General features: G+C 49.0%; 1 protein-coding gene across 4 annotated transcripts in view; it reads left to right on the top strand.

The window, feature by feature from the left end:
• The window catches only part of URB1 (URB1 ribosome biogenesis homolog), an 81,768-nt gene that overhangs the window by 2,538 nt on the left and 51,866 nt on the right, over positions 1-27,364 (top strand). For all 4 annotated transcript variants that reach the window (XM_019839441.3, XM_011285748.4, XM_045036685.1 and 1 more), the window contains exons 2-14: positions 724-863; positions 1,704-1,855; positions 2,820-2,952; positions 8,077-8,173; positions 10,407-10,492; positions 11,866-11,991; positions 16,500-16,624; positions 20,882-21,077; positions 22,333-22,470; positions 24,485-24,658; positions 25,275-25,404; positions 25,958-26,074; positions 27,169-27,281. In XM_019839441.3, the coding sequence (XP_019695000.3) occupies positions 724-863; positions 1,704-1,855; positions 2,820-2,952; positions 8,077-8,173; positions 10,407-10,492; positions 11,866-11,991; positions 16,500-16,624; positions 20,882-21,077; positions 22,333-22,470; positions 24,485-24,658; positions 25,275-25,404; positions 25,958-26,074; positions 27,169-27,281 (1,727 nt within the window). The remainder of the gene's footprint in view (positions 1-723; positions 864-1,703; positions 1,856-2,819; positions 2,953-8,076; positions 8,174-10,406; positions 10,493-11,865; positions 11,992-16,499; positions 16,625-20,881; positions 21,078-22,332; positions 22,471-24,484; positions 24,659-25,274; positions 25,405-25,957; positions 26,075-27,168; positions 27,282-27,364) is intronic.

Here is a 27,364-nt window from a genome sequence, read left to right on the forward strand (position 1 = left end):
CTCTCCACCCCCAGATCAAGGGTCGCATGCGCTACCTACTGAGCCAGCCGGGTGCCCCAGAATGTACTCGTCTTTATAGCTGAAAGTCTGTACCCTTTGACTGACATCTCCCCATTTCTGCCACCCCCCAATCCCTGGCCACCATTCTGCTCTCTGTTTGTATGAGTTTGGCTCTTTTAGGTTCCACCTATAAGTAGAACATACAGCGTTTGTCTTTCTCTGACTTACTTCACTCTGTGCCCTCAAAGGTCCATACGTGTTGCAAAAGGCAGAGTTCCTTCTCTCTTCTGGCTGAATAATAGTTCCTTGTATATACACTTAGATACAGATCAGCTGCACCACATTTTCTTTATCCGTTCTCTGATTTTACCCCCTTCATGGAGGTGAGTGTATGGCTTCAGGGTTAGATTGGTCTAGACCCAGAGGGTGCCCAGGAGTGGATCGATGTCAGCGGTGGGGAGGATCCCTGCCCCTAGAAGGCTTGGCTCCAAAGCTCTTCCTTTGAAAGTTGTTCCCCTTTACCTCAGTGGAGATAGAGAAAAGGCCATGTCAGAACTCTGGATGGCCCCGTCTCCGCATTGCTGCCGTGTTCTCCCTCCGGGTGAGCGGCACCTCCTGCCGCCTGGATGCTTCTGCTGGAAATCTGCCTCTGTCGCAGCCGCGGCTGTGATTGTTGCTAAGGAGACCGTCCCTGTTAACATTTGAACGTTGCTCTTATTTCAGCCTTGGAAGCATTTGTCGCTGCTGCCAAGAAGCTACCGAGGGAAGACGTGTATGATGTTGTGGAAGGGTACATAAAGATTTCGGTTGAATGCGCAGAGATTTTCCAGCTCCTGAGCGGGGAGAAGCGGCCGGAAAGTGAAGTATGTCATTCCTCACCTGGCTCGCTGAAGAGAAGACAAAGTTCACGCCACTATGGTGTTGAGCTTGATGGAGAGAAATGTGATAGAAATTTCCAGAACATTATCACCTTTCTATAGAAGACTATGTTTTGTTCCTGTGTCATAGGAATATATCCAATTTTGCATCATGACTTTTTAAAGCATGTGAATGGAAAGTGCTCCATGTTAGTGAATGATACCAGAGGGAAGGACCATAGACCCTTAATCGCAATGCACTTGGTTTTGCCATGGTTTGTTTTTAAGCAATCTCTGCACCCAACCTGGGGCTCAGACTTGTAACCCCAAGATCAAGAGTCGCATGCTCCACCAACTGAGCCAGCCAGGCGCCCCCTTGACATGGTTGGTTTGTTTTGACAAAAGGGAAATAGGTAGAAACCGCATGTCATAGTTGCACACACGTATTGAGTTGAGACTTCTGGTTCCAGAGAGGTTCAGAATTCGGGATTTTTATGAACCCGTTGAAATCTCAGGGTTATTGCTGTAAGACTGTCCACCTGAATATCCCCAGAGCAGGGAGGTCCAGTCATGAGTAGAGATCGCTCTTTTCATTTCATTTTGTGTAATTATAAGCCGGGAAGAGTTCTCCACTTAGCTGGACCGTGGCAGCAGGACTAATTCCAGAGCTGGGGGTCTGCCGAGCAGCCCGTGAAGCTGTCACCGTCCTGCCTTTGGCTCAGGATCTGAGCAGGCCTGTCATGCACGTTGAAGGTTTTAAATGACTGGCTAGGACAGGAGGAGCAGATGTGTAGAGGAAAAACGGAAATGAGCTGATCCATAAGCATTTTAATTCTGTCTTTGCAGACGCTATTAATATTTCAAGTTTTTGAGGCCATACTGTTGCGGACAGCGAGCGACCTTTCCCATTTTCATGTTGTGGGAACCAACATCGTGAAAAAGCTGCTGAACAGCCACATGAAGCTCATCTGTGAGTCCCTGTATGCCTCGGGCTACAGGTAAGTTGCCCGCTGTTACGGGGCAAGACCAGCCGTGGGCTTGGTCTGCATTCAGCTCTCTGGGAGTTCTCTTGACCTTTCCTTCCCTCGTAAAGCCATGGCTCTGCCTCTGCTTCCCCTGGGGCCAGCCCCTCACGCCGTAGACTCCTACCACGCGTCCTTGTCACGCCTGTGCTGCTGTTCTTTTTGCTGTTACGGGAACACTCTGGACATTCTTTACGTTTCCTGCCCTTCTGCCCTAGTGGCTCTTTGTGGTCACCGCAGTCTCCCTCCCTCTCTCCTTCATACCCTGTGGTCCAGAAGTGTCATCTCAGGGAGGCCTTGCTCCACTGTCCTCCATTTGCTGTCACTTTCTGTCCTTTTAGCTGGCAGGCAGAAGTATCCATTTGCAGGTCTATTCGTGCAGCCAGACATTTGACATAATGTTCTAGGTCCGTCTATTGACTGTCCACTTCCCTTTGCTGGAATGCAAGGTGCATGCAGGCGGGGGCCTTGAGTGTCGTATGAGATGCTGTCTTCCAGCACCTCGAACGGGGCCTGGGGTGTGGTAGGCACGCAGTCAACCACGGGTTTTGGGGGGCAGTGGAACCGAAAGGCAGCTGAGAGCTTGCTTTTGGAGACGCCCACTCCGAAGACGTCTTCTGTGCCCTCAGTGGCGGGGACGAGCCACGGGTCTCCCAGTTACGTGATGAGTTAGTGGGGAGAGACCTTGCCATCTTCTTTGTGTCTCACATTTTGTATTCTTGGATCCTCTTCAGACTCTGTTTTTAAGCTTTATTTGGAGATTGTGTGAAGTTTTGGTTTTGGGTGTTTTTGTTTTTGTTTTTTTAAGCATGCCTGCCTATCTGTTTCCTTCCTTTTTCTGATTTGGCGACAGCAGACCGCACAGCCCGGAGTGCACTTGGCTTTGCAGTGAAGTGGCTTTGTGCTTCTGCTCTTCCTCACGTGCCTGATGTTCCCACAGGATGGCTCGAGCCTGTCTCAACCTGATGGCCGCCATGGTGACCCAGGGTCCTGAGGCTGCCAGGGACGTCTGCAGCCATTTTGATTTGAATAAAAAGACCTTGTACACCCTGGCGACCAAGAGGGATTCAAAGGTGAGGAGCTCCTAGCGTCTTGTACCTCCCGTGTGTTTCCTTGCTCCCTGGAGGGCCGTAGCAGTTTGTTTCTTGTCCTTTCTTCGACCTTGGTCTTCATGTGGGCGGAGTAGAAGGCCTGTATGTGTGGCAGAGCCTGGATGACAGGGACATCTGAGGACGGCTACTCTGGGGGCTCAGCATCGCCGTGCCCTCCTGGCCCGTGAGGATGACATAGCTCGTGAGCGTCTTCACAGAGTAGACGGAATAACCTCCCACGTACCTCGTGGGGTGTCCCGGTCCTGGTCCTATTCTGTACATTTTGGAGAAAACCCTTGGAAGTTTCAACTAGGAAGTGGCATCATCAAGGAAGATACTTAAGGCTTTTTAATGTTTCTTGGGCCTCCTGTTTGTACGTCTTATAAGGAGTAGGTGCTGGACTGTGCCAAAGAGAATGGAAGCGTGAATGGTTTTCAGGAGAGTTGTGTTTTTTTTTTTTTTTTTTTTAATGTTTATTTAGTTTTGAGAGAGAGGGAGACCGAGGAACTGAAGCAGGCTCTGTGCTGACAGCAGTGGGCCCAACGCGGAGCTCAAACTCACAATCCATGAGGTCATGGCCTGAGCCGAACTTGGACATGCCCCTCAGGAGAGCTGTGTTTTTAAAAAAAAAAAAAAAAGTTCCCAGGCGCCTGGGTGGCTCAGTCGGTTAAGCTTCTGACTTCAGCTCAGGTCACACAGTTTGTGAGTTCGAGTCCCACGTCAGGCTCTGTGCTGACAGCTCGGAGCCTGGAACCTGCTTTGGATTCTGTGTCTCCCTCTCTCTCTGCCCCTCCCCCGCTCACGTTCTGTGTGTCTGTCTCTCATAAACATTAAAAAAAAAAAAAAGTTCCCTGGTGGCCCTAGAAGTTTCACTTGGGTTGAGAGAGGTTCTTGAGGAGAAAGCACGAGTTTGAGGACTCAGAAGCTGCAAAGAGTTGTGTGAGCCCTCCCTGCTGGCACGGCTGTGCCGTCGACAGCTGGGGCTCCGTTCTCCACACCCCCATCCCGAGCACAGACGGCAGACCGACGGTCAGCAACCTGTCTGCCCAGGTGGAGGGCCACGTGAGCGTGATTTACTTCCGCACCCCGTTCTCTAACTCTTCAGGGATTCGGAGTTTCCGCACCTCCAGGTAATAGACTGAAGGTTAATCATAGTAACACCAAGTAACTTGTATGGCTTCGGGAGGTTGGGCCCCGTGTTGAGGGTTTTCCTGGAATTACAAACAAGGTGTTCCCTGAGGAAAAAAAAAAAAAAAACTCCCAGGTCTTAGTGTCTCGCGGATTCTCTTTTTTTAGTACCGTGAATTATTCACATACTCTGTGTCAACAAATTCCGTTCATTGAGTGAGTGATGGCTCCTGACGTTTAAATGCATCTCTAAAAAGAATCTGCGTGCCGTTTGCACAATAGGGCAGATGTCATGCCTCTTTGGTCTTACCTGGCAGTCAGCCTGCCAGTAATTACCCATCGGATTCCCTCCCTGCTTCCACTCCCTCTCTCTTGACCTCAACTAGCTCAGCCTCCCAAGTAAAATATGTCAGTGCCCAGACCACCCACCAAGACACGACTGGGGCGTCCCTGCCTGAACCCCGGCTGTAGGCCGCGCCCGCTTCACCTCGGGGTCTCGGCAACTTATTTTACGTTGCCTCGGTCTGTAAAATGAGAATTATCGTCAAGATGAAAGTGTTTTTACTTTGTGGCATACCTTAAATGTTTTGTTTTAGGAAATGGTTTTAGACATTATTATTATTTTTTTTTTTCCCATATAGGGATGTTAGGGACATTAAAAAAGAGAGCAGCACAGAGAATCCCCGCCTACCTGTCCTCCGGCTGCAGGCACGGCCCCCTCTCCCACATGTTTGGTTGTTTCGGGACGGTCTAGCGCCGCAGATCCCACCCGGGAACCGCATTTCCCCGTAAAAATTTCAGCGTGTACCTTTAACAAAAAGTGAGCTTTTCAAACAAAACCACACTACCATCACCACACCTAATACTGCTCACAATTCTTAGTATCAGTGAATGCCCAGTTCGGTCTCCGTTTTTCCCACTGTCTCAGAAATGTCTTTACGCTTTGTGATTCAGATCAGGATCCAGACAAGGGCCACCCATTGTGTTTGGTGGGTATGTTTCTTAAATTTCTTCCCTGGCTTTGAGTTTTCTCAAAGCCCCGCCCCCCAACCTTTTTCTCATGCCCTTCGGTTATTGAAGAAGCTGATAGATCTACAGATCTATTTTTTCTTAATGGGTGTGTTTTAGCACCTTGGAGGGAATTCTTAAAGCTTTGTGAAAAGAGTTATTTTTCATCCAGCCAAAGAAAGCGCTGTTCAAATCCTTTGCCAGAGAGCAGTTTTACCAAATATGTTTTGGTCTATTTTAGACAGCGTTTTGTGGAACGAGCCGTAAAGAGCCCAGGATGCTTTCTTCCTAGGATAATAATGCTGTGAAGTCAGAGAGTAGGAATGGGGCATGTGGCCCTCTTGCCTTCGATGGAGCTTGCTGGGACGGAGGGCACAGGCCCAGGGGACGGTGAGGGGCTGTCTGGCCGGGGGCGTGAGCGGGAGGCAGGGCAGTGGCTGCTTGAAGGGGGTGCACGCTGTGTCTAGGGTGATCTTGGTGTGTTCACAGTCAGGGGTCTGAAATTGGGGGCTGGCTGGGATATGCGAGATGGAGGCCGGGAGGTGAGGACCCACTTGCATATCAGTTCAAAATTCATTGCTGGGGGGACCCTTGAGGGGATCTAGTCCAGCTGCTGTGTACAATCAGGATGGAAGGATCCAGAGTGGCACATAACTGCGACCGACCTTCCAGGGCCCTGACTCCCAGTACTTAAGTGGGCACCCCCCCCACCCCCCCAAACTTGTAGAACCTTTCCAGCCAGCCAGCTAGCAGTACCTCACTGAACCTCACCAGGCAAGTTTTGGCACGTCACCAGCATTCTTGCGGAACACGAGGCACACGTGGGTCGAGCTAACAAGTTACCTGTGCTTGAGTTAGTTGATGTGTTTCTTTTAACGAGGCATCTAGATAATTCGGGAGCGGTGGCTCCTTTAAGCTTCCTGAGGTCAGGGACGGTATCTTAGTCGTCTGAGTCGTCTCTCAGCCCGAGATTATGGCGTCTTGAATATAACCGCTGTTTGCACACCACTGAATTGTTGTGTTTTGAAGGCACTAAAGCGTTGCAGGTACGCTGAGGAGAAGCAGCTCACTTTCAAGACCTTAGTGACCGCGGTACCCGAACTCTGTCTCGTGAGGAGGCCCACAGAGTCGTCCCCGGAATGGGGAGCATAGTTTTGAGCGCTTAGTGTATTTGGAATAAACCAGGATCGGCCTGAGAGGGTCTTGCTGAAATGCCGTGGGGCACGGATGGAAGTGGAGACCCAGTGAGGACAGCGAAGGTGCAAGGCCTCCGTCTGGATGTTGCAGGGTAGGGGTCTGATGGCCTTTCTTTTCTCCCCAAGAAACAGACACCCGACAGAACAAGACAGAATTAATTCAGTTCTCATGTAGAGGCCTGGGTGGTTCCACGTGCGATCCTTGCAGATTGAGAAAAAGCAAGATGAAAATGCCGTGGCAGCTCGGAGAAGGAAGCACTTGTCCAGTCAGACGTAAAGTCGAGCACGAGGCAGTAGTTTGTACAGTTATTTCCTGTTTTCCAGTTCCAGTACGTACTCACTTAGTAGCTGCGTGTCCTTGAGTGAGTTTTTAAAGCCCGTTTCCTCATCTGTAAAATGGGCATAGAAGGCGTCTCCACCTCAAGTTGTTCAGAGGAGTAAATGAGGTAACAGATGTGCAGCCTTTGACTTAGTGTCTGGTGTAGTGAATGCTCAGTAAATGACATTCGCCGCCGCCGCCGCCGCCTCCTCCTCCTCCTCCTCCTCCTCCTCCTCCTCCTCCTCCTCCTCACCCTCACCACCACCCTGCCACTACTAAATGGAACGGAACCATCGGGAGGGCAGACTTCTTAATCTTTCCGGGCATTCAGGGAACTAATTCTCTGTGGCATTAACTTATTTCCTGGCAACCAATCAGGGTATCTTTGGAATAACTCAAGTAGGGAGGAGGTGACAGTTGAAGGAGTGGAGGATCCCAGCGTATGAGCTGCTGCTGGTACAGCCCGTGAGCGATCCACATGACTACTGGCGTGTGAACCCGATGAGGAGACACGCGTGTGTCTTAAAATTACTGGGAGGGAAAGCTGACCAGATGGCCCCCGCGACTTCCCCTGAAGTGTTGGCTACTGGTCATGGCCTGTGGGCCTCCCCGGGGACGCCCTCTGTCTTGGGTCGCGGCTGACACTGTCTTGGGTCGTGGCAGAGTAGTGCAGATGTCAGTCCCAGGAAGGCCACGCAGGGTTGGTAACAGGACAGCGTCTGGGCCGCGGTGTCTGGTGTGAATTTATAATACCTGAGAAAACCCAGACAGCACCTCATTGGTGTCAGCAAAAGCAGAACCAGTCTTTCCATTGGCTCTGGATTTTCAAAAATGCGTATATTATTTCATTGGCAAGTGAAGTAGATGGTGTCTGGACAGGCTGGGAATCTTCTGCTCCATACCAAAGTGGTCCAGACACCCAAAATGTTTACGTTATGACCGGGAAGGGGACTCAGCCAAACTTTACCCATGCTTCTCTTTTTTTTTTTTATTTTTTTATTAAAAAAGATTTTTTTTTTTATCTTTATTTTTTGAGAGAGAGACAGCGTGTGAGCTGGGGAGGAGCAGAGAGAGATGGGAGATGCAGAATTTGAAGCAGGCTCCAGGCTCTAAGCTTTCAGCACAGAGCCTGACGTGGGGCTCAAACTCACAACCTGTGAGATCACGACCTGAGCTGAAATCAGACACTTAACCGACTGAGCCACCCAGGAGCCCCTACCCATTCTTTTCTATTTAAAAACAGCTTGAAAGACAAGGAAAAGTAGAGCAGAAGATTGAGGGAGAAGAGCAGAGAAAAGGTTCCATATTGCCATAGAGACATGACCATTGTTTTAGCCTTTGAGCCTTCTGACGGCACAAGCCCCAAGGCCTCTGTGCCATTGGGACGGGAGGGGCGTGCGTGCCGCCAGGTCCCTGCTTCCTGCACGTGACACGTGGTCTCCTTCGCCCCCCCAGGGTGTGCACGACGTCCGGCTGGCCTACATTCAGTTCGCCCTCTCCTTTCTGATCGCCGGCGATGACAGCACAATAGCACAGGTGCTGGAGTTGAAAGGTAGGTGCGCCTCTTTGTCTCGTAGCAAAGCCTGGTGGCGATTGTGTTTTGGAAAATCTGCTGCAAAACATTTTTCCAGGTTGAGCAGTCTGCAGCCTTTACGGCCGCTGCACACACTAGAATGGAGGACGCGTGTGCGGCGAAGCCGCGGTCGGTGCGGTTTTGATGTCGCTCGTGAGCACCGACAGAGGCATTCCTGTCATGCTACCTGGAATGCTGGGCGACGTGCTGACAAAGGAGAGATGCAAACTTGAGAGACCCGTACGAACAAAGGAGGCTCTGTGGCTCTAGAACATGCACAGATACGTAGCCCTGGCTGCCCGGCCCTCCTTAGTAATTGGCTTCGGAAAACTAAAGTTTAGTTACTTCGGTGGCCTTGCTGAGTGTTACCAGAATATCGGTAATGGAGCTTCAGAGAAGTCTAGCTGGACCACCTTCTGGTGGCTGTGGCCGAGAGCCTGTTCGAGCCGCTTGCTTCTCATCGAGAGATTGAGTAAGACGGAGAACGATGGCGCTAGAAGGCACTTCACACGTAGCAGGTGTTCGGTGTGATACCAGGCTCTGTGTGCAGGTTCCACGTCCTTGCCAGAGCTCTGGGAGTCGGAGGAACAGCACGGTGCCTGTGGCCCGGGGTGGCCGGGTCTCCAGTCCTTCTCTCACCTCTCCCAGGGTGGGAGCCCTGAGCTCTCTCCGGACGACTGCCAGCGACCGTTTAAGAACAGGGTGGTGGGTGCCGGTCACTCTATACGGTGTCAGCCCTGGTCCGCACAGGTAGCCCCATTGACGGGGGAGGCGGTGCCACGGAGGAGACCCCTTCGTTGCACGGTGCAGCAGACAGGCCTTAACCGCTTGTGGCCGCTCCTGTGTGAGGTCTGCTGCTGCTGCTCCCAGGGCTAGGGTTCTTCCGAATTCCCGTGGTCGTCTGCGCCGTCTGGCCTTTATTAAAGGACGGCCGTTTGGGGTTACTCATGTGCGCTGCTGATGGGGCAGGGTTGTACTTCAGTTAATGTTTTTGCAGGGCGCTTTGCAAAACTTGAAAAATGTGTCGAAACTTTAAAAATGTGTGATCCAGCAGCCATTCCACGTCTGGCCATTTATCCTAAGGGTAGAATTAAGGATGTGAGTCGAGGTTTTCTTAGTGGATAATTTTTTCATGTTCGCTGAAAATTGGACTCCTCCTATCTGTTGACCATCAAGGGATTGATCGCAGAAACAAGACTAAGCGTAAGGTGGAACGCAGCTGTTAGAAATGACGTAGAAATATGCTTCCCGATGTCAGCCTTTTAAACAACATATGATTGGGTGTAGACCCAGTTATAAAACTGTTGAGTATCTCATTTTACTGAAAGATACATTTAACGGACTATGGGACTATGAATATATCAGAAGGTTAGCGGTTAACTAGTTACCTCTGGGTAGTGGAATTATGTTTGCTTTCAGATTTCATCCTTTTGGTTTGTTTGATATTTTCTGATTTTTCTTCTTTTGAGAATGAGTTTCCTTTGTAGAAAATATGTGTGTGCCCTTTGAGCACCTCTGGAGCAAGCAAAATTCTAATTGCTTTGATGTTTCTGCCCAGTGTCACCATTACGTTAGTCATGATACGGCATCGAGCTGTGGTAGCTGATTCCTTGGAGATCAAAAGCATGAAAAGAAAGCAGACAAACACATCATCCCGAATTCTACCACAGTCAATAAAATGATTTAAAATATAAATCTGGGGGCGCCTGGGTGGCTCAGTCGGTTGAGTGTCCGACTCTTGATTTCGTCTCCGTTGAAGACGGATCGAGTTCTGCATCTGGCTCCGTGCTGAGCATGGGGAAAGATTCTCTTTCCCTCATTCCCTCTGCCCCTCTCCCTGCTAGCCCTCTCACCAAAAAAACATATATAGATAAAGATACAGGTATCAGCAAATCTAAGCAAAGAGAGAAATTCAGCAAAATTGTACGTACATTCTCTGTCAAATAGTCAGTATGAAGGACAGTAAAACAGAACTACTGAACCTTTTAATGGCTCTGTCACTGTTTTACCTTCAGATCTTGATTTCCCATGTCACGAAGTGGTTTATTCCTACTGTGAACATGTGTAAGCGAAAACGACAAAACCTTCAAAAAATAAAAAAGGGAGCGAATGGCATTGTTTGCTGTGCCACTTTATGAAGTCATTTGTTCTCTCATCTGCTCTCGTGTTCAAAATATTTTTGAGTTTAATGCTTTGAACCTTTTCCTTTCAGAATTTATTCCTTGCATTTTTAGCTCGGGCATAAAGGAAGACAGGATTTCTACCATCAATATTTTGTTATCCACGCTGAAAACAAAGGTACGTGTTTGGTACTTAATGTTGTTCTATGGTTTGTCTTCTCCGGGGTGTGACAGGACCCTAGAGCTACAATGTCTTAGGGCGCACAGGCTGTGGGATGGCAAACTGTTCCTTCGGGCTGCAGTTTTATCACCCCAGGAGACACGCTGTTGCTCGCCCTTTCACGGGAAGCCACAGGGATAATTGGGAGCTGTAAGTTATGGCCGTTTTCATTTACACACCCGGCAGAATGTGACTTTGTATCGCCTTATATATTCTGTCTTTTACAAGCATCTTGTAGAAACTTTAAAACTGGCTGAACGAATCACTGACTTTAATACAGAAGCAACTTAAATGCTCAGTTAGAAAAACTCTATGACTCTGCCAACACAAAAAGTCGTTAAAAGCCATGAACTGGCAGTCCATATAAAAATGGCTGATTAGCATAGTATTTAAAACTGTGGTTCTCAGCTGGGGGTGGTTTTGCCCCCTCCACTGTAGACATTTGGCAGTGTTGGAAACATTTCTGGTTGTCATAACCGGGGAAGTAACAACTGGCACCTAGTGGGTAGAGACCAGGCCCAGCGTCCTGCCCGCACAGGTCTGTCCCCTGCAGCAGTTATTTGGGCCAGAATGTCAGTGGTGCTGAGAAGCCCTGATTTAAAGTAACACAGGTCATGAGGTACAGGTTTTTTTCGCCAACCAAATTAGCACTGACCTTTTCAAACAATGCCGTTCGGTGCTGGCAAAAGTACCTTTGAATCGCGTGCTTTTGTGGAGGCAGTGTTCTAGCAGGTCTGGCGGTGTGCGTTAGAGGTCTTCAACATGTTCCCAGACTTGGGAACCTCAGAACCACCCACGACACCCTGGGAGGCACTGGGAGTGGGTTTGAGGGGAGCTGAGGCCTTGTGCCACATTTCCGAGTGCATAATCAGGGACGCGGGCAGGACTCGGCGCAAGGAAGCAGACGATAGAGTGCAAACAACCTCACTTTGCACCCCCCGGGGAACGGTGACATAAATTATGGTCGCTAGAATGATAGCCTTCCAAAATGGTGTTCTAAAGGAGTTTTTAATAATGTGGGAAAAGTTTATACTATTTAAAAGTAGGCAGAAAACTATATATAATCTCACAGAGACAAAAACAAAACAAAACACAACAGTGATACACATACATCTTCTGTGTTGCGGGGTGGAGGGATGAAAGGAAGTATACCAGATGCTAACTGTATCCTAGGACGGTTCAGATACCGATGAATTTTGTTTTTCTCTTTATGTTTTCCCTTTTTCTGGTCAAATATTTGGCCGTGGGCCCACAGGATTTTGGTAATGATGAAAAACAATACTGTTGTGAAAATCGAGCTCCTTGAAATTCATGTGTTTTATTGTTTTCAGGTAGTTCATAATAAAAATATCACAAAAACCCAGAAGGTGCGTTTCTTTACGGGGCAGTTGTTGAACCATATAGCAGCTCTCTACAGCTGGAATGGGATTGTTGACGTGAACCTGGAACATGGCAAGGTACAGTCCTGTTGGGTTTGAGTTGACCTCACTGTTAGTGTGTGAGCCTTACAGCTGGAGACTGGGGAGTGTACCCCCTAAAGTCCCTCCATTCGATCTGTTGCTCTTGGCTCGTGGTTATATTGATTCTCCGCTTAGATGAAATATGATCTTTTTAAAGTTTTGGTTTTTTTTTTTTTTTTAATAAGATTGTTTCTATTCTCTGAGGTATTTTGACATTAGACTTTTTTTTCTCCCTTGAAGGGAAAACCGTTACTCCTTTTAGCTGAGCGACATGCTGGTTTTCCCTGCTGGGCTTGCCCAGTAGACGCATAGTATTGACCCAGGCTCTCTCCTCCTCTCATTTACCTCTTCTTTTCCTTCTTTCCATCCTGTTCATACCAGCTCTTAGAGTTTCAAGGTCCGTTGCTTTTACTTCCAAGTGTCTAGGAAAACCCCAATTTCCTCACCTACTGACATGTGTAATTTATTTTGTAATAGTTCCTCAAACGTTGAATTAGAACAGTTGCTTTCAAGTTGACCCAAGGCCAGTGTACATTTTAATCCTCATTTTGATTTTCTTCAGGGTGTTTTGGAACATGGACTTGGCCAGGGTAGTGAAGGCTCAGACTTCCTGTGAACTTTATAGTAATTTACCTCTCAAGAGCCCTGTGTTTTACGTCCTTTTATCTTTGTGACTGGCCTATGTCCTCTTGTTTTGAACATGTTTTGTATGCCCTATTATCAGGAAGCCTCGGGGGCTTAATAAAAACACTCCCAAATGTGGAATTTTATTCAAAAGACCAAGAGAAATTAAGTCATTCTGAAGCTTGTTTAAAACTACAGGTTTAAACTTGCCCCTCTTAAGAGTATTTTTTAACCTTTTTTTTTAATGTGTCTGCTTTATAGGTGAGGACATTCAAATTCAGGGAGGTCAGTAATGCTCTCACTACTGGTTACATTCTGGTGTCCAGCCAGAAGCTGTCCAGGAGCCTGTTAAGAGTTGCCTTATTAGAATAAAAAATGTTCCTACCATGTAGAACATTCCAGGGGATTTTGGAGCCCTGTGTGAGAATTGGTGTTACCCCCATCACACAAGAAATTACCGGGGTTCTAGGGGCTCTCCGCCAGGAGCTGGGGTTGAAGACCAAATACAGTTGACCCCTGAACTATGCAGGGGCTGGGAGGGCCGACCCCCATGCAGTCAAAATCCGTGTATAACTTTTAACTCCCCAGAATCTTAACTACTGGGGCACCTGGGTGGCTCAGTAGTTAAGCACCCAACTCTTGATTTCAGCTTGGTCATTCTGGTGTTCATGAGTTCGAGCCCTGCTTCGGACTCTGTGCTGATAGCGCAGAGGCTGCTTGGGATATTCAGTCTCCCCCTCTCTCTGTCTCTCTCTCTCTCAAAAAATAAATAAATACACGTTAAAAAAGAAAAAAACACTTGGGGTGCCTGGGTGACTCAGTCAGTTAAGCATTCGACTTCAGCTCAGGTTATGATCTCACAGTTGGTGGGTTGAGCCCGGTGTCGGGCTCTGTGCTGATAGTTCAGAAACCTGGAGCCTGCTTTGGAGCCTGTGTCTCCCTCTCTCTCTCTGCCACTCCCCTGCTCGCTATCTGTCTTTCTGTCTCAAAATAAATAAACATTAAGAAAAAAAAATTTTTTTTAACTCTACTAATAGCCTACTGTTGACTGGAAGACTTATGCGTAGCAAAAACAGTCAGTGAACACATATTTTGTATGTCATATGTATTGTAAACTGTATCCTTACAATAACATAAGCTGGAGAAAGGTAAATTTATTAAGGAAATCATAAGAGAACACATTTATAGTACTGTACTGCATTCATGGGGAAAAAAAAAGTACACATAAGCAGATCTGTGCAGTTCAAACCTGTGTTGTTCAAAGGTCAGCTGTATTTCTTTCTTTTTTTTTTTTTTAATATATGAAATTTATTGTCAAATTGGTTTCCATACAACACCCAGTGCTCATCCCAAAAGATGCCCTCTTCAATGCCCATCACCTAACCCTTCCCTCCCTCCCACCCTCCCATCAACCCTCAGTTTGTTCTCAGTTTTTAAGAGTCTTTTATGCTTTGGCTCTCTCCCACTCTAACCTCTTTTTTTTTTTTTCCTTCCCCTCCCTCATGGGTTTCTGTTAAGTTTCTCAGGATCCACATAAGAGTGAAAACATACGGTATCTGTCTTTCTCTGTATGGCTTATTTCACTTAGCATCATACTCTCCAGTTCCATCCACGTTGTTACAAAGGGCCATATTTCATTCTTTCTCATTGCCACGTAGTACTCCATTGTGTATATAAACCACAGTTTCTTTATCCATTCATCAGTTGATGGACATTTAGGCTCTTTCCATCATTTGGCTATTGTTGAAAGGGCTGCTATAACCATTGAGGTACAAGTGCCCCTATGCATCAGTACTCCTGTATCCCTTGGGTAAATTCCTAGCAATGCTACTGCTGGGTCATAGGGTAAGTCTATTTTTAATTTTTTGAGGAACCTCCACACTGTTTTCCAGTGTGGCTGCACCAGTTTGCATTCCCACCAACAGTGCAAGAGGGTTCCCCTTTCTCCACATCCTCTCCAGCATCTATAGTCTCCTGATTTGTTCATTTTAGCCACTCTGACTGGCGTGAGGTGGTATCTCAGTGTGGCTTTGATTTGTATTTCCCTGATGAGGAGTGACGTTGAGCATCTTTTCATGTGCCTGTTGGCCACCTGGATGTCTTCTTTAGAGAAGTGTCTATTCATGTTTTCTGCCCATTTCTTCACTGGATTATTTGTTTTTTGGGTGTGGAGTTTGGTGAGCTCTTTATAGATTTTGGATACTAGTCCTTTGTCCGATATGTCATTTGCAAATATCTTTTCCCATTCCGTTGGTTGCCTTTTAGTTTTGTTGAGTGTTTCCTTTGTTGTGCAGAAGCTTTTTATCTTCACAAGGTTCCAATAGTTCATTTTTGCTTTTAATTCCCTTGCCTTTGGAGATGTGTCAAGTAAGAAATTGCTGCGGCTGAGGTCAGAGAGGTCTTTTCCTGCTTTCTCCTCTAGTGTTTTGATGGTTTCCTGTCTCACATTCAGGTCTTTTATCCATTTTGAGTTTATTTTTGTGAATGGTGTAAGAAAGTGGTCTAGTTTCATTCTTCTGCATGTTGCTGTCCAGTTCTCCCAGCACCATTTGTTAAAGAGACTTTTTTCCGTTGGATATTCTTTCCTTCTTTGTCAGAGATGAGTTGGCCATACTTTTGTGGGTCTAGTTCTGGGGTTTCTATTCTATTCCATTGGTCTATGTGTCTGTTTTTGTGCCGTGTATTTATTTCTTATATCACAATATCAGTCACAACGCAAAAGCAAATAGACGCTTAGGAAAATGATTTTCTAATTGAAGTGTATGCTGTAAAGAGAGACTCTGTATTTTTTTTTTTAATTCATTTCTGAGAGACAGTGAGAGAGCACATGCACTTGCTTGCGTAAGTGGAGGAAGGGGCAGAGAGAGAGAGAGACACAGAATCCAAAGCAGGCTCCGGGCTCTGAGCTGTCAGCCCAGAGCCCGATGTGGGCCTCACACCCACAAACCGTGAGATCTTGACCTGAGGCCCAAGTCAGATGCTTACCCGACTGAACCACCCAGGTGCCCCAAGAGAGATTCTTTAATGATGGGGGTACGGATACTGATCTGCTCCGTATTTGCTAACAGTGGGGAGTTCCACTATGTGATCCATGGTTTGCCCTTACATAAGATGGTGTAATCATCTCTACCCTGCCAGACTCCTAGGCCTGCCGTAAAAATTAAATGAGAACCCCTACTGTGGAGTGCTTGGAAACAATGAAACACGACTTAAAGTGTCCCCTTACCTGTTTTTTCTTGTTCCAGCAACTCCCTGTTTGTTCAGTGTTAAAAATAAATATTTTCTTTTTAAATTCAGCTTATTTAAACTAAAACAAAACAGTTCACCCATTTTTTTTTCACTCCCCCCAACCTCTACCTCTGGCAACCACCAGTCTCTTCTCTGTGTCTATGAGCTTTTTTTTTTTTAATTTATTACTTAGTTTATTCTTTTTATATTCCACATATGAGAGTATTTTTGTCTTGTCTTGATCGGTGTTTCTGTTCTTTGGGGGTTTTTTTTGTTTTTTTTTTTTTAATTTTTTTTTTTTCAACGTTTATTTAATTTTGGGACAGAGAGAGACAGAGCATGAACGGGGGAGGGGCAGAGAGAGAGGGAGACACAGAATCGGAAACAGGCTCCAGGCTCTGAGCCATCAGCCCAGAGCCTGACGCGGGGCTCGAACTCACGGACCGCGAGATCGTGACCTGGCTGAAGTCGGACGCTTAACCGACTGTGCCACCCAGGCGCCCCTCTTTGGGGTTTTTTTTGAATGATACCAAGCATGTAAGATGTTTTCTAAGTCATCATCAGGCACGTGGTATCGCCCAGTTTTTACTCTGTAGATGTTACCGAGGCTCATGAACTTGAGATTTTCATTGAATTTTAAAAAACTCTTGTAGACTTCTTCTGAGGACGCAGGGAAGATCCTGGTGAGGGAGCTTGTTCACACCTTCCTGATGGATCTTTGCTGTTCGCTCAAGCATGGGATTAATTTTTACGACGCATCTTTCGGGACCGTCGGCAGGTAAAGTGGCACATTTGAGAAGCGCGGGCCTGTGTTCCGTCACGTACATGACTTCCAGTGGAAGTCTGTAGAATAACGGAATTGTGGTGGTTTACAACTAGAATTTTAGACATGACCTCACTCGTTACAGGGACGAACATTTGGAAGCCCAGAGACTCCCTGCTCATCATGTGCCCTTAGGGCACAGGGCTCAGGGTAGCCGCTGACTTAGGCCCCCAGTAGGAGGTGTCTTACCCAGGGGGGTGCTGCGGGTTTCACTCGAGACTGTGGCGTCGGCTGGGTCCGAGGAAAGTCTTACGGCCACCTTGCCAGAGAGGGTAGGCCCCTTCGCAGGCCTCCACACAGGCCGGAGGCGGGAGCCACCGCTCTCCCAGTTTTGCAGGTGAGGGAAATGGGCACAGAGAAGTTGGGTCACTCAGCGTGTGTCAGAATTCTGGTTTACACCCAGGGAATCTGGGAGCCCCTGGCTGACTGACACTTGATTTCAGCTCAGTCATGATCTCACAGGGGACCGAGCCCCATGTTGTGCACTAAGCTAACAGTGCTGAGCCTGCTTGGGATTCTCTCCCTCCCTCCCTCTCTCTCTCTGCCTTCCTCCCCCTCCTCCTCCTCCACCTTCTTCTACTCTCTCTCTTTCTCTCCCAAAATAAATAAACTTTAAACCCCGGGAATTTGGTTCCAAGTCTATCCTCGTAACAGCTAAATAGTCCTTCCTCTCCTCAAAGCTGCTGATGTGCTGGGTTTTCAAAATTTTGTTTCATGTTGCACACTTATGGCAATGTTTCATCAGTGAGGAAACAAAGTCCCTACCTGATGGTTTAGATGATATTCTTTTAGGTTTTCTCTTTTAGTCTAACGGTAAACACATATCTATGTTACTATTTTTAATAACCAAAATACTCTAATGTTAGATTTATCAATCTGCTTTTCTTCCCCCCTGACGGCAAAAATATTAGGTATATTTTCTGTTCATTGTGAATACCTTCATTTTAAAAAAATTTTTTTTTCAACGTTTATTTTATTTTTATTTATTTATTTTTTTAAATTTTTTTTTTTTCAACGTTTATTTATTTTTGGGACAGAGAGAGACAGAGCATGAACGGGGGAGGGGCAGAGAGAGAGGGAGACACAGAATCGGAAACAGGCTCCAGGCTCTGAGCCATCGGCCCAGAGCCTGATGCGGGGCTCGAACTCCCGGACCGCGAGATCGTGACCTGGCTGAAGTCGGACGCTTAACCGACTGCGCCACCCAGGCGCCCCTGAATACCTTCATTTTTAAAAATTTTTTTATTTTACCTCTGTGGCGCTTTTATCATAAGGATCTGGATGGTTTGGTTTAGTTTCTACCAGTTAGGAAATGACTGATTCCTTCAGAATGGGATAACACCGTGGAAATTTTTCTCCCTGCTTGTGACTTGTTTTGATTCTGAGATTATTATGACTTAATTTGCCACATTATTTCTTTTTCTTTCAACTTTGTTTCAGCGATAGTGTAACTTTGCTCTCATCAGGGAAAACAAGCTCACCTTCCTGGTAACATGTAACAGCAGACTTTTATCGTCTAGTATGATGTAACACCATGCTTAAAACACATTTTTTCCCCCTAAGTAAGTAAGACCCATAAAATAGGTCATTTGATGAGTGTATTTGAATCAGCTTGTGGGTGTGGGTCTGTTCGAATAAGCTGTGGTTTATGTCAGTTTTTGAAGCCAGGGACAAAAGACAAATGTTTGTGCTTAGGGGAGAGGAAGGGAATTTTGTTTGTGGGGGCGTTAATGGAAAGTTTTGGGAAAATCGACACGTGCGGTTCCCCAGCGGAGGTGAGGCTTGCTCCCTCCCTCCCTCCATTCAGGTGTCTGTGCACATGTCACCATATCCAGGAGGCCTTCCCCAGCAGCCCTTTTCTGAAATAGCCCTTCCACTGTCCCTGTCCTTTTGCCTTGCTCTTGACTATGACTTACCACCACCTTGCACATTTATTTATTTGCTTGGTCATTATGTGATAGATGAGAACCAATGTGAACAGAGGCTGGTCTGTTTGGGATCCCCAGTGTCTAGGACAGTGCCGGGCACCCAGCGGGTGTGTGAAAGCCAGGCATTATAGTTGGTAAACTTCTTCTCTAAGGGAAGAAGTAAGTATTGGAGGTGTGGTGTGCGGTCTGTATTGTGACCTCTCAGCTGTGACATTGTAGTGCCGGAGCAGACATGGACATAAACAAATGGGTGTAACTGTGTTCCGATAAAGCTTTATTGACAAAGATAGATAGTGGGCCACAGTTTGCCAACCCCTGGTGTGGAGGTTAACAGAACAAATTCTGGGGTCAGCTCTGAGACCTTGACAAGTCCTACTGTTCTCTGCCTCTGTTGCCTCATCTGTAAAATGGAAATAAAGTTGGCATCCACTTCAGGGGGAAGTAGAGCGTGGGAACAGCCTAGAGCAGTGCCCGGCCCACACTGTACGCTGTGGAAATACGTTATTTTATTGCATTGTCTGTTAAAATAACGTGGATGTTTATAGTATTTTTAGTGCACTTTGTAGTATTCAACGTGTTTGTTTGACAGCAAAAACTGTTTTGTTCATGAAATTTTCATATTAGGAATTTTAAACTTTTTTTTTTAAGTTTATTTATTTTGAATAGAGACAGAGCACAAGCAGAGGAGGGGCAGAGAGAGAGAGAGACAGACAGACAGTCAGACAGACTCCTAAGCAGGCTCCACACCGTCAGTACAGAGCCCAGTCAGGCCTCAAACCTGCAAGACCAGGAGATCATGACCTGAGCTGAAACCAAGAGTTGATTGCTCAACTGACTGAGTCACCCCAGGCTCCCCAAGAATTTTAAGTTTTTGAAAAGATAGCTTTCTGATCAAAATTCCACTCTAATTCAATTTTTGAAAAATGTTTTATTATAGGTAAAGCTGTCATAATGCATCTTAATTTTAGTCAATTTACAAGGGGACACAGAACAGTGAGGATTCTGGAAGCCGTCAACGTGGCATGCTAGTGATACATTCTGAGATGTTTTGGATTTGGTGATTTCCCGGGAACAGGCAGCTCTGAAAAGTCATCCTCCCTTAGAAGGATCTGGGGGTACCCTAGAGTACCGTGGGCTTGGCTGTGTAGATCCTGGGCTAGCTCCTTCCTTTATGCAAGGTTTAATGTCTACAGGTTTTCCTGATTCTTATTTTTATGATCTTTTGAAAACTGCTCACTTAGGGACAAGTTTTGAGTATTTTCATACAGTAGATTTTTTTTTTTTTCTACGTTAGCTTCTTGCAGCAGCTCAGTGAAGGCATAGGAATTTGAAATACGTTAGAAACGGAGGAGGCAGAAAACCTGTGGAAAGACTTGGAGCCATTTTGTCGAGTTTTAGAAATAATTTATGGCACTGTGGACTGTGGGGCAGTTCATTCGCCCTTCACGTAAAAGTCTTTTCAAAAGTTAAATGCATTCTCTGTTTTTTTATACCTAATGCTTACACGTCTATTTATTTACATACATGCCTTTTCGTGTGCGGTTGGAGGAAAGAGGTCAGGAAAATCCCACGGGGAAATTAGGGGAGTGGATTCCTCCCTGCGGGTTTGGCCCTTTCTTTACATTAGCCTTGACTTCTGGGTAGACTGGTAGGTGGCCAGGGTGGAGACAGAGAGTGGGTTTCTTCCTTCTCTTTAAAAGTCAAACGGAGGAGTGCCTGGGTGGCTCAGTCTGTTGAGTGTCAGACCCTTCATTTCAGCTCAGGTCATGATCTCAGGGTCGTGGGATCAAGCCCTGTGTTAGCCCCATGCTCAGCATAGAGCCTGCTTGGGTCTCTCTCTCTCTCTCTCTCTCTCTCTCTCTCTCCCTTCTGCCCCTACCCCCCGCCCCCCAAATAAATAAAATAAAAGTCAGATGGAACTCAAGGGAAGGAAGGAGAGGTTGGAGACAGGAAAGGAGAGACTTTTTCAGCTACTCAGAAATAGAGGAGAGAGATTCAAGCCTTTCTTGGGGAGCTGGAACCCCGCAGGCCATGAAAACACCCCACGTAGTGTCACGAGGGAAATTCAAAGGTGAAATTTGCCGGTCGCCATGTTTCAACTGTGTTTCCTGAGGGCGATTTTGAGGAGCTGCCGCTCTGACCCTGACCTCTCAGTTTAAGTTTATTTATTTTGAATAGAGGCTTGTTTTTATTCTGAGATTATTATGAATGAATCATGAATTATGAATTATCTCAGTGTGCTGTGGAAATTCCCTGCCGACCCTCGTCTCTCTCTCTCTGGCAGAGGCGGGAACCTGACCCTCCTGCACTTCCTGTTGGGTTTGAAAACTGCAGCAGACGACGAGCTGGTGGCCGAGCTGGTGGTGAACATCCTCAAAGTGTGCCCGGACTTGCTGAACAAGTACTTCAAGGAAGTAACATTTTCCTTTCTGCCAAGAGCGAAGTCCACTTGGTCAAATAACATCAAACTACTGAACAAGGTGAAACCCCCGGGGCTCTGGCCTGTGTCAGGGGCCGGGAGAGGGGGAGTGACGAGCCGACGGACTGCAGGAAGGACGGAGAACTCGTCCAGCCATTCTGCAGGGGCGACGTCAGCTCACATGGGGCTGGCGTCCCGGTCCTCTGAGGACATCCTGCTCTTTGCTGAGCAGAACTTCGAGGTGGACGTCTTTTGCATCTGTTAAGACAAATGCGTCTCCTTCGTCCAGATTTTGCTTAGAGGGAGATCTCGGTGAATTTTGGTACATTGAGGCTGACGTGAGCGAAAGGTGTGAAATGGAGAACCGTGTTTAAAGACCGCCGTCTTAAGTACTTAGAACGACGTAGGACACGCTGTGAAACGATGCTGTGTCTGTCTGGGTGCCGGCGTGTGAATGTCCTCCTGATCAGAGTCCGCCCTCCTTCACCCACCGCCACGGACGTGCCTGCTGCACGTTCTTTCGCAGCGCTGCCTGGCTCGGGGCGCGCTGTCCAACTTGCAGTCTGGTGGTGAAATAGTGAGGGTTGCGGTCTCGTGCCTCCGCTAGGCAGGCGCGGGTTATCTGCCAGTCAAGCTCTCACCCACGCTGGCTTCGTTCTCCTTGAGCGCGTGTGGTCCCCATGTGCATCTTGGGGCGAGAAGGAGGCCGTTTGCTCCTTATGTTGGGGGGAGGGCGGCCCGTGGCCACCCCCACCCCCTCTGGGGGCTGCTCTGGTTCCGCCCTCCCCGGGGAGAGGGTGGGGGGCAGGTGCGCAGCCTTTGCAAGCCTGGGTGTGAGCCCTCGCATCACTGCTTCCTAGCCGGGTGCCCCCGGGGGAAGTTACGGGATCTTACTGAGATCCAGCTTTGTCATCCTCGAACGCTTTTTACTGTTAGTGTCCAAGGTCCCTACCCTAAAGGGTGGTCATGAAGTGTTAAAAAGATGACACAGTGTGTCAGGTGCCACAGCCGGTGAGTAGCGTGATTGTTACTTCCAGCAGTGACTTTGTCACCAACAGAGGTTTTAAGAGGCTCCCCAGGCCGCAGGCAGAGCTCTGCTTTGAAGGTCACAGCCCTGCTAGCAGGCAGGCTCGTGACCTGACTTTTCTCTGACAAGTAGAGTTGGGGGTTGACCGTCCGGAGCCTGTTCCTTGGCAGTCCCCGGACGTCCGTCACTAGGACTGCTGCGTTGGACTGGCTTCGCTGTGGGGTGCCTACAGTTGGCCTGGTTTGCAATGGAACCTGTAGCAGCTCATGCTCTCATCTCCTTGTTGTAGATCTATGAAGCCCAGCCAGACGTTTCCCGGGCCTTTCAGACCAGAGAGTTCATCCCCTTGCCTCGGCTCCTGGCAATGGTGATGGTGACCACCGTGCCCCTGGTGTGCAATAAGACGATGTTCACCCAGGCATTAAATGTAAGTGGTCACCTTTCTTCTAGAACTTTCTCCCGTTCACTGCACTGGCCATGCTGGGGATTGTTCTGAGAACGCCTGCCTGGATTCAGCGGCTGGTATTTTGTCAGCGAGCCTCAGGCTTTCCATGTTTCCACTCACCTGGACAAGGGCCCCTGGAGCCCACGGCACGTTCCGGCCAGGGGATCTTCCTGCTCCAGCACAGCCAGGACCATGGACCCCTGGATGGCTTTGCGCTCGCCTGAGGGTGGGAGCCTGTTAGACTCAGAGGAAGGGAAGTGTGTTCGGCTACAGCCCAGTGTCACGTATGAAAGTGTTAGCTCAGGGTTTGTGGAAGGGGTAGGACTGAAATTTGCCTGGCAAATCCTGTCTCTTGTGATTTAAGTGAATGAGATTTCTGGGGAACATTTACTTTGAGGATGAGCTGTGTCGGGCATTTTGACAGGACATGTGCACGGAGAAGTGAAATTCCATATCGTTATTCGGGATGGTGGTCCCTGAGTCCCTCCAGAAGCCACCTTCTCAGGGACTCATGTGTCTCCCACCCCAGCACCGTGGCCTCAAGCGAACGGCTGTGAGCTGTCTGCACACGTGGGTCCCGTGCCCTGCCAGCCCCTCCTAAACCCAGCTTCCTTAGCACTCAGCTGGGAAGGCCGAGTGTCCCCACGCTTCTAGCAGGCTGGGTTGTTGTGTGGGCACAGCGGGACCAGGGTCAGCCAGGGTGGGCCGCACAGGCAGGAGGTGGCCCGGCAGCGAGGGGGTGGTCAGCACAGAGTGGTGAGGACCCCCTAGGATATGCGGCCAGGCTCAGCGTTGTTTTTAAAAATGCTTATTTTGAGAGAGAGAGAGAGAGCGTGTGAGCAGGGGAGGGCAGAGAGAGAGGGAGAGAGAGTCCCAAGCAGGCTCCACACTCAGCATGAAGCCCATTGTGGGGTTGATCCCATGACCTCACGTGAGGTCGGGACCTGAGCTGAAATCAGAAGTCAGATGCTTAACCGGCTGAGCTACCCAGGTGCCCTGGGGCTCAGCATTTTCGATGCCTGTCCAGGGTTTGTGCTGGCAGTGGGCTGTGGGCGAGGAGCAGGGAGGCCAGAACGAAAGGCCTTTTGTTCTGGTTGCCAAATTATAACAGTCAAAATTGGGACCCTGCTTGCTTGCCCATCTGTCTGGTGGGGGAGACAAAGTGTTTTATCTCACGGGGCTTTCAGGGAAACAGCTGAAAGGCACGTGTCTAATGCAGTGCTACTTTAGCATACCGCACACGTACGAAATGAACCCCCAGCTCGCTGGAACGCCGAGGGAATGGGGCGTTGTAGTTGTTAAACTGAAAGCCCATCGGGTAGCCGTTTTGTGTCTCCCTGCCCCTCACTGTGCTGTGGCCCAGCTGGCTCGCCCCAGCCCGCCCTACCCCTGGGGTGCCCCTGGGCCTGAGTTGGTCGGGGCCGGGCCTGAGACGGCATCTCCCGGGGGTACCCTCGTTCTGGTGATCGCTCCGGTTCTTGAATTCTGTTCAACCTCTGCAGCGAGGGAGGATTCGGAAGTCTCCTGGCTGTCCTTATGAAGGTCCCTGAGCCCATGTTTGGGGGCTGCACGCTTCCCAAGCCTGGAGGTGGTTTTTCCTACTAAGTGCGTGGTGCCTTTTCTTGTCACCTGCGCACCTGACAGCAAGTGCTAGTTGGGGCTGGGTGGGTGCTGGTGAGATCGTGGCCGTTCTTGATGTGGATAATCCACATGAGGTCAGTGGCTGTCGGAAAAGACTTACCAAACACAGTGAAACAAAATTGAGAATAACTCTCAGACTCTAGTAGCCATCTCTTCAGCAGGTGCTGAGGTCAGATCTGTGGCAGGTCAAGGGGGCAGGGTCCCCAGGCCACCTCTTCTCACGGCGTCCCAACTCACGCAGCCTTCCCTGGGAGTGACCCCCGGAGAGGCCGGAGCCAGCCACACCCGGGGCTTGGGAGGTCTGTGTCCACAGTGCAGCCTACAGACGTGTGGATTTAGCTCTTTTTCTTCCCAGTTGGACAGCATATCAGTGAAGCACACGGCCTTGTCCCTTGTTTCCGTCATTTTGAAAAGAGCATTAAAAACGATCGAGCACTGCCTGAATAAAGAGGTGTGGCAGGAATCAGGCGTGTACACGGCCGCGGCAATAGAAGAGTTCGTGCGCCTCTTCAGAGAAGCCTTGAGCAAGGTAGGCACGGGAGGTGGGTTTGGCCTTTCCGGGGAAGTTTCCGGGGCTTTCCTCACAGCTGTCACAGGTAAGCACGCCAGGTGGAAGAGGCAGCTCCGGGAGCGCAGAGGGCAGGTGCGAAACGAAACGTAGCGTAGGGGTCGGGGTGCTCCTCGCTAGAAGCTGACGTGCTCTCCCACTGCCGCACGCACGAGGGCCAGGGCCACGGCGAGGGGGTGGCTTGGGAGGCCTGTTCTGGTGAGTAAGGAAGGGCAGTCATCTGCAGACGGGGTACCTGCCCCAAAGGAGCCAAGGTCACGATGGACACGGCCCCCGGCCGGTCGTCGGACACGTGTCTTCGTTTCTGGTGTTTGGCTCAGGTGAAGGAGGCCTTGGAGCTTTGTTGCAATGATCAGCGCTTGTGTTTTCAACCACGTCCTTGTTGTACACAGTTGTGGGGATCACAGCGCGAAGCAGAGCTCACAGAGGGCGCCGGCCCGTTCTCCCCCCACGCCCCGTCTCGTACACACGCACACCACGTGTGCTCGTGTCCTCCCTTTGTGTTTAGCTTCTCCTTAGTGGGCTCATTTCATCCGCGACTCTCTCTTGTTTAACGTGACTGTCTTTTCCCTTTCAGGTCTTGCCAGACCTCAACACCGTCGTGTGGGTCTGGCAGTCACTTCGAAAGCAGGAGACAAAACAGGATGATGAGAAAGGAAAGAAAAGGGGCATCCAGACTCCTGCTGCCTGCGTGGCTCCCCAGTGCGGTGAGGGCTGCGTGGGGCCCTGCGCTTTGCAGACAGAGGTGACACAGGCAGCCAGGGACCCCTCCAGCCTACAGGGACTTTGGAGGCATCTGTTGCAAATGTGCCCAGGCTTTACACATAAAGCACCGTGACTCTTTAAGATTTGAGCGATGGGCACCGTGTGCTCTGGCCTTTCCGTGGGGGCCTCTCTTTGGCTGTGCAGGCAGAGGTGGGCTTCACGGTCCTCCCCCCCCAGTAATGAGACACATTGACTCAGACCTTGCTGTTGGCCTGCCGGGCAGTGGGCTTTGTACCTTCTGTCTATATCCTATTTAGTCCCCGTTGTTCACACGAAGGCGCTGACACACAGAGAGACAGTCGCTTTAACCTGTCCAAGGTTACAGCCCCGAAATGAGGACTTACACCCAGTCTGTTTGAACAGTCTTGACTCTTCCCACGTAGACTCTGTAGGGATCCGTCCGCAGCCTCTGCCTGTGGCCGTTGACCGCATACCACCTGCTAAGGACAGAGACCGACTGTGTTTCCTAATGTAAGGTGTTTTATCTTGGTTCAGATGATGCGGAAACCATTCTTCTGAAGGCTGTTCTGCTCCAGGTCATATGCCTGTACCAGAAGGTGGTCCCACACGTGGTCCTGCAGTACAACTTCGACTTCAGCAAGCTCCTGAAAGGTGCGTCTCAGGAGACGGCGGGGGCCCCTCTGCTCTTTCTGCCAGCGGGGATGAAGGAGACGCTCGTGAACCGGAGCTGAGGCCCGGGGAGGCCGGTGGGCAGTTTGGCTGGTGCACACGATCCACCTGACTGGTTATTTTTATTTGCACTAATGTTTTGTAAATCGCCAGTTGTCCTTAAGTAAATATCGGATGAACATTTAGCAGCAGTGGGCACAGCAGGGAGAAGCCAGGCTGCCAGAGGTTTCCGCCTTAGATAAGTGACAAATCAGATTGTGTGCATTAATGCTAAAGCCCCTCTTCCAAGGAGCAGGGGTGCAGAAATGAGAGCCCCTTAGAAGGGATGTCCCCGTTCCCGCAGAGGCACTTTGGACATAGTTACTCATGGTTTACCCAGTGAGTCAGGTTCAAACCACATCTTGTAAAAGTAACGTTACGCTTGTCTGGTCACGTTTCCTTGATGGAAAAGTGTGTCTAATAACTTCATAATTGGGCCCACGGAGGAAAACTTGCAGAAGCATCATTCCTGGGGTTTATATAAGCTATTGGGATGGTTCCACTGAAAAGCTGTAATTAACTTCTTAATCGTTGGAAGGCGAAAGGTTCTTTTTGCTGTGAGAATACGAAATTTACTAGCACTGTGTCATTCCCAAGCAAAGGGAAATCCAGAAATCAGGCCAGCGGATGAGGACGCGGTCTTGGGCTCGCGTGGCCATAGTCTGTTCACAAAGTTTGTCTGCGGTCTGGGGAGCAAGGCGGCGCCTCTCGCCCGAGACAACGTTAATGAGAGACCGCACCCAGGAGGCAGCAAGAGGTGTGGGCCTCACGCTGTAGGGAGAGGTCACTTCAGGCCAAGGGGCTGTTCTGGGCAAGTGGAGTTAGGGCTTATTGCTGAAGATTTGGATAGACCACAGGAGGGGAGGTTGTGCCAGGTGGGGTGCGTCTGGGCAGAGGAGAGGAGAGAGCCCCCAAGCCCCCTTCTTATTTCTACAGCTGGAGCTCCTTATCTGGCCCCCGTGGCCAGGGGCGGCCTTGCTGGGTCCCCCCCCCCCCCCGCACATGACTTCTGGTCTGTTTCCCTCTTTCTGCCACAGGAGTCATCTCCGAGCAGGGCCTTCGAGAGGAGGTGCCTCCCATTCTGCAGCACCACATCCTGAAGGTGGCTCTGGAGCTGCCCGCCAGCAAGTTCTTGTGGTTAAAGGCACAGGTGGGAAGCGGACAGCTTTTGCGTCTGTTAACTAACTCCCGGGCATGTTTTGGCCTGGAAGTTTCTAACTGGATCAGAACCCG

This window comes from Felis catus, chromosome C2 (genome assembly GCF_018350175.1).
Source record: "Felis catus isolate Fca126 chromosome C2, F.catus_Fca126_mat1.0, whole genome shotgun sequence".
Classification (NCBI taxonomy): domain Eukaryota; kingdom Metazoa; phylum Chordata; class Mammalia; order Carnivora; family Felidae; genus Felis; species Felis catus.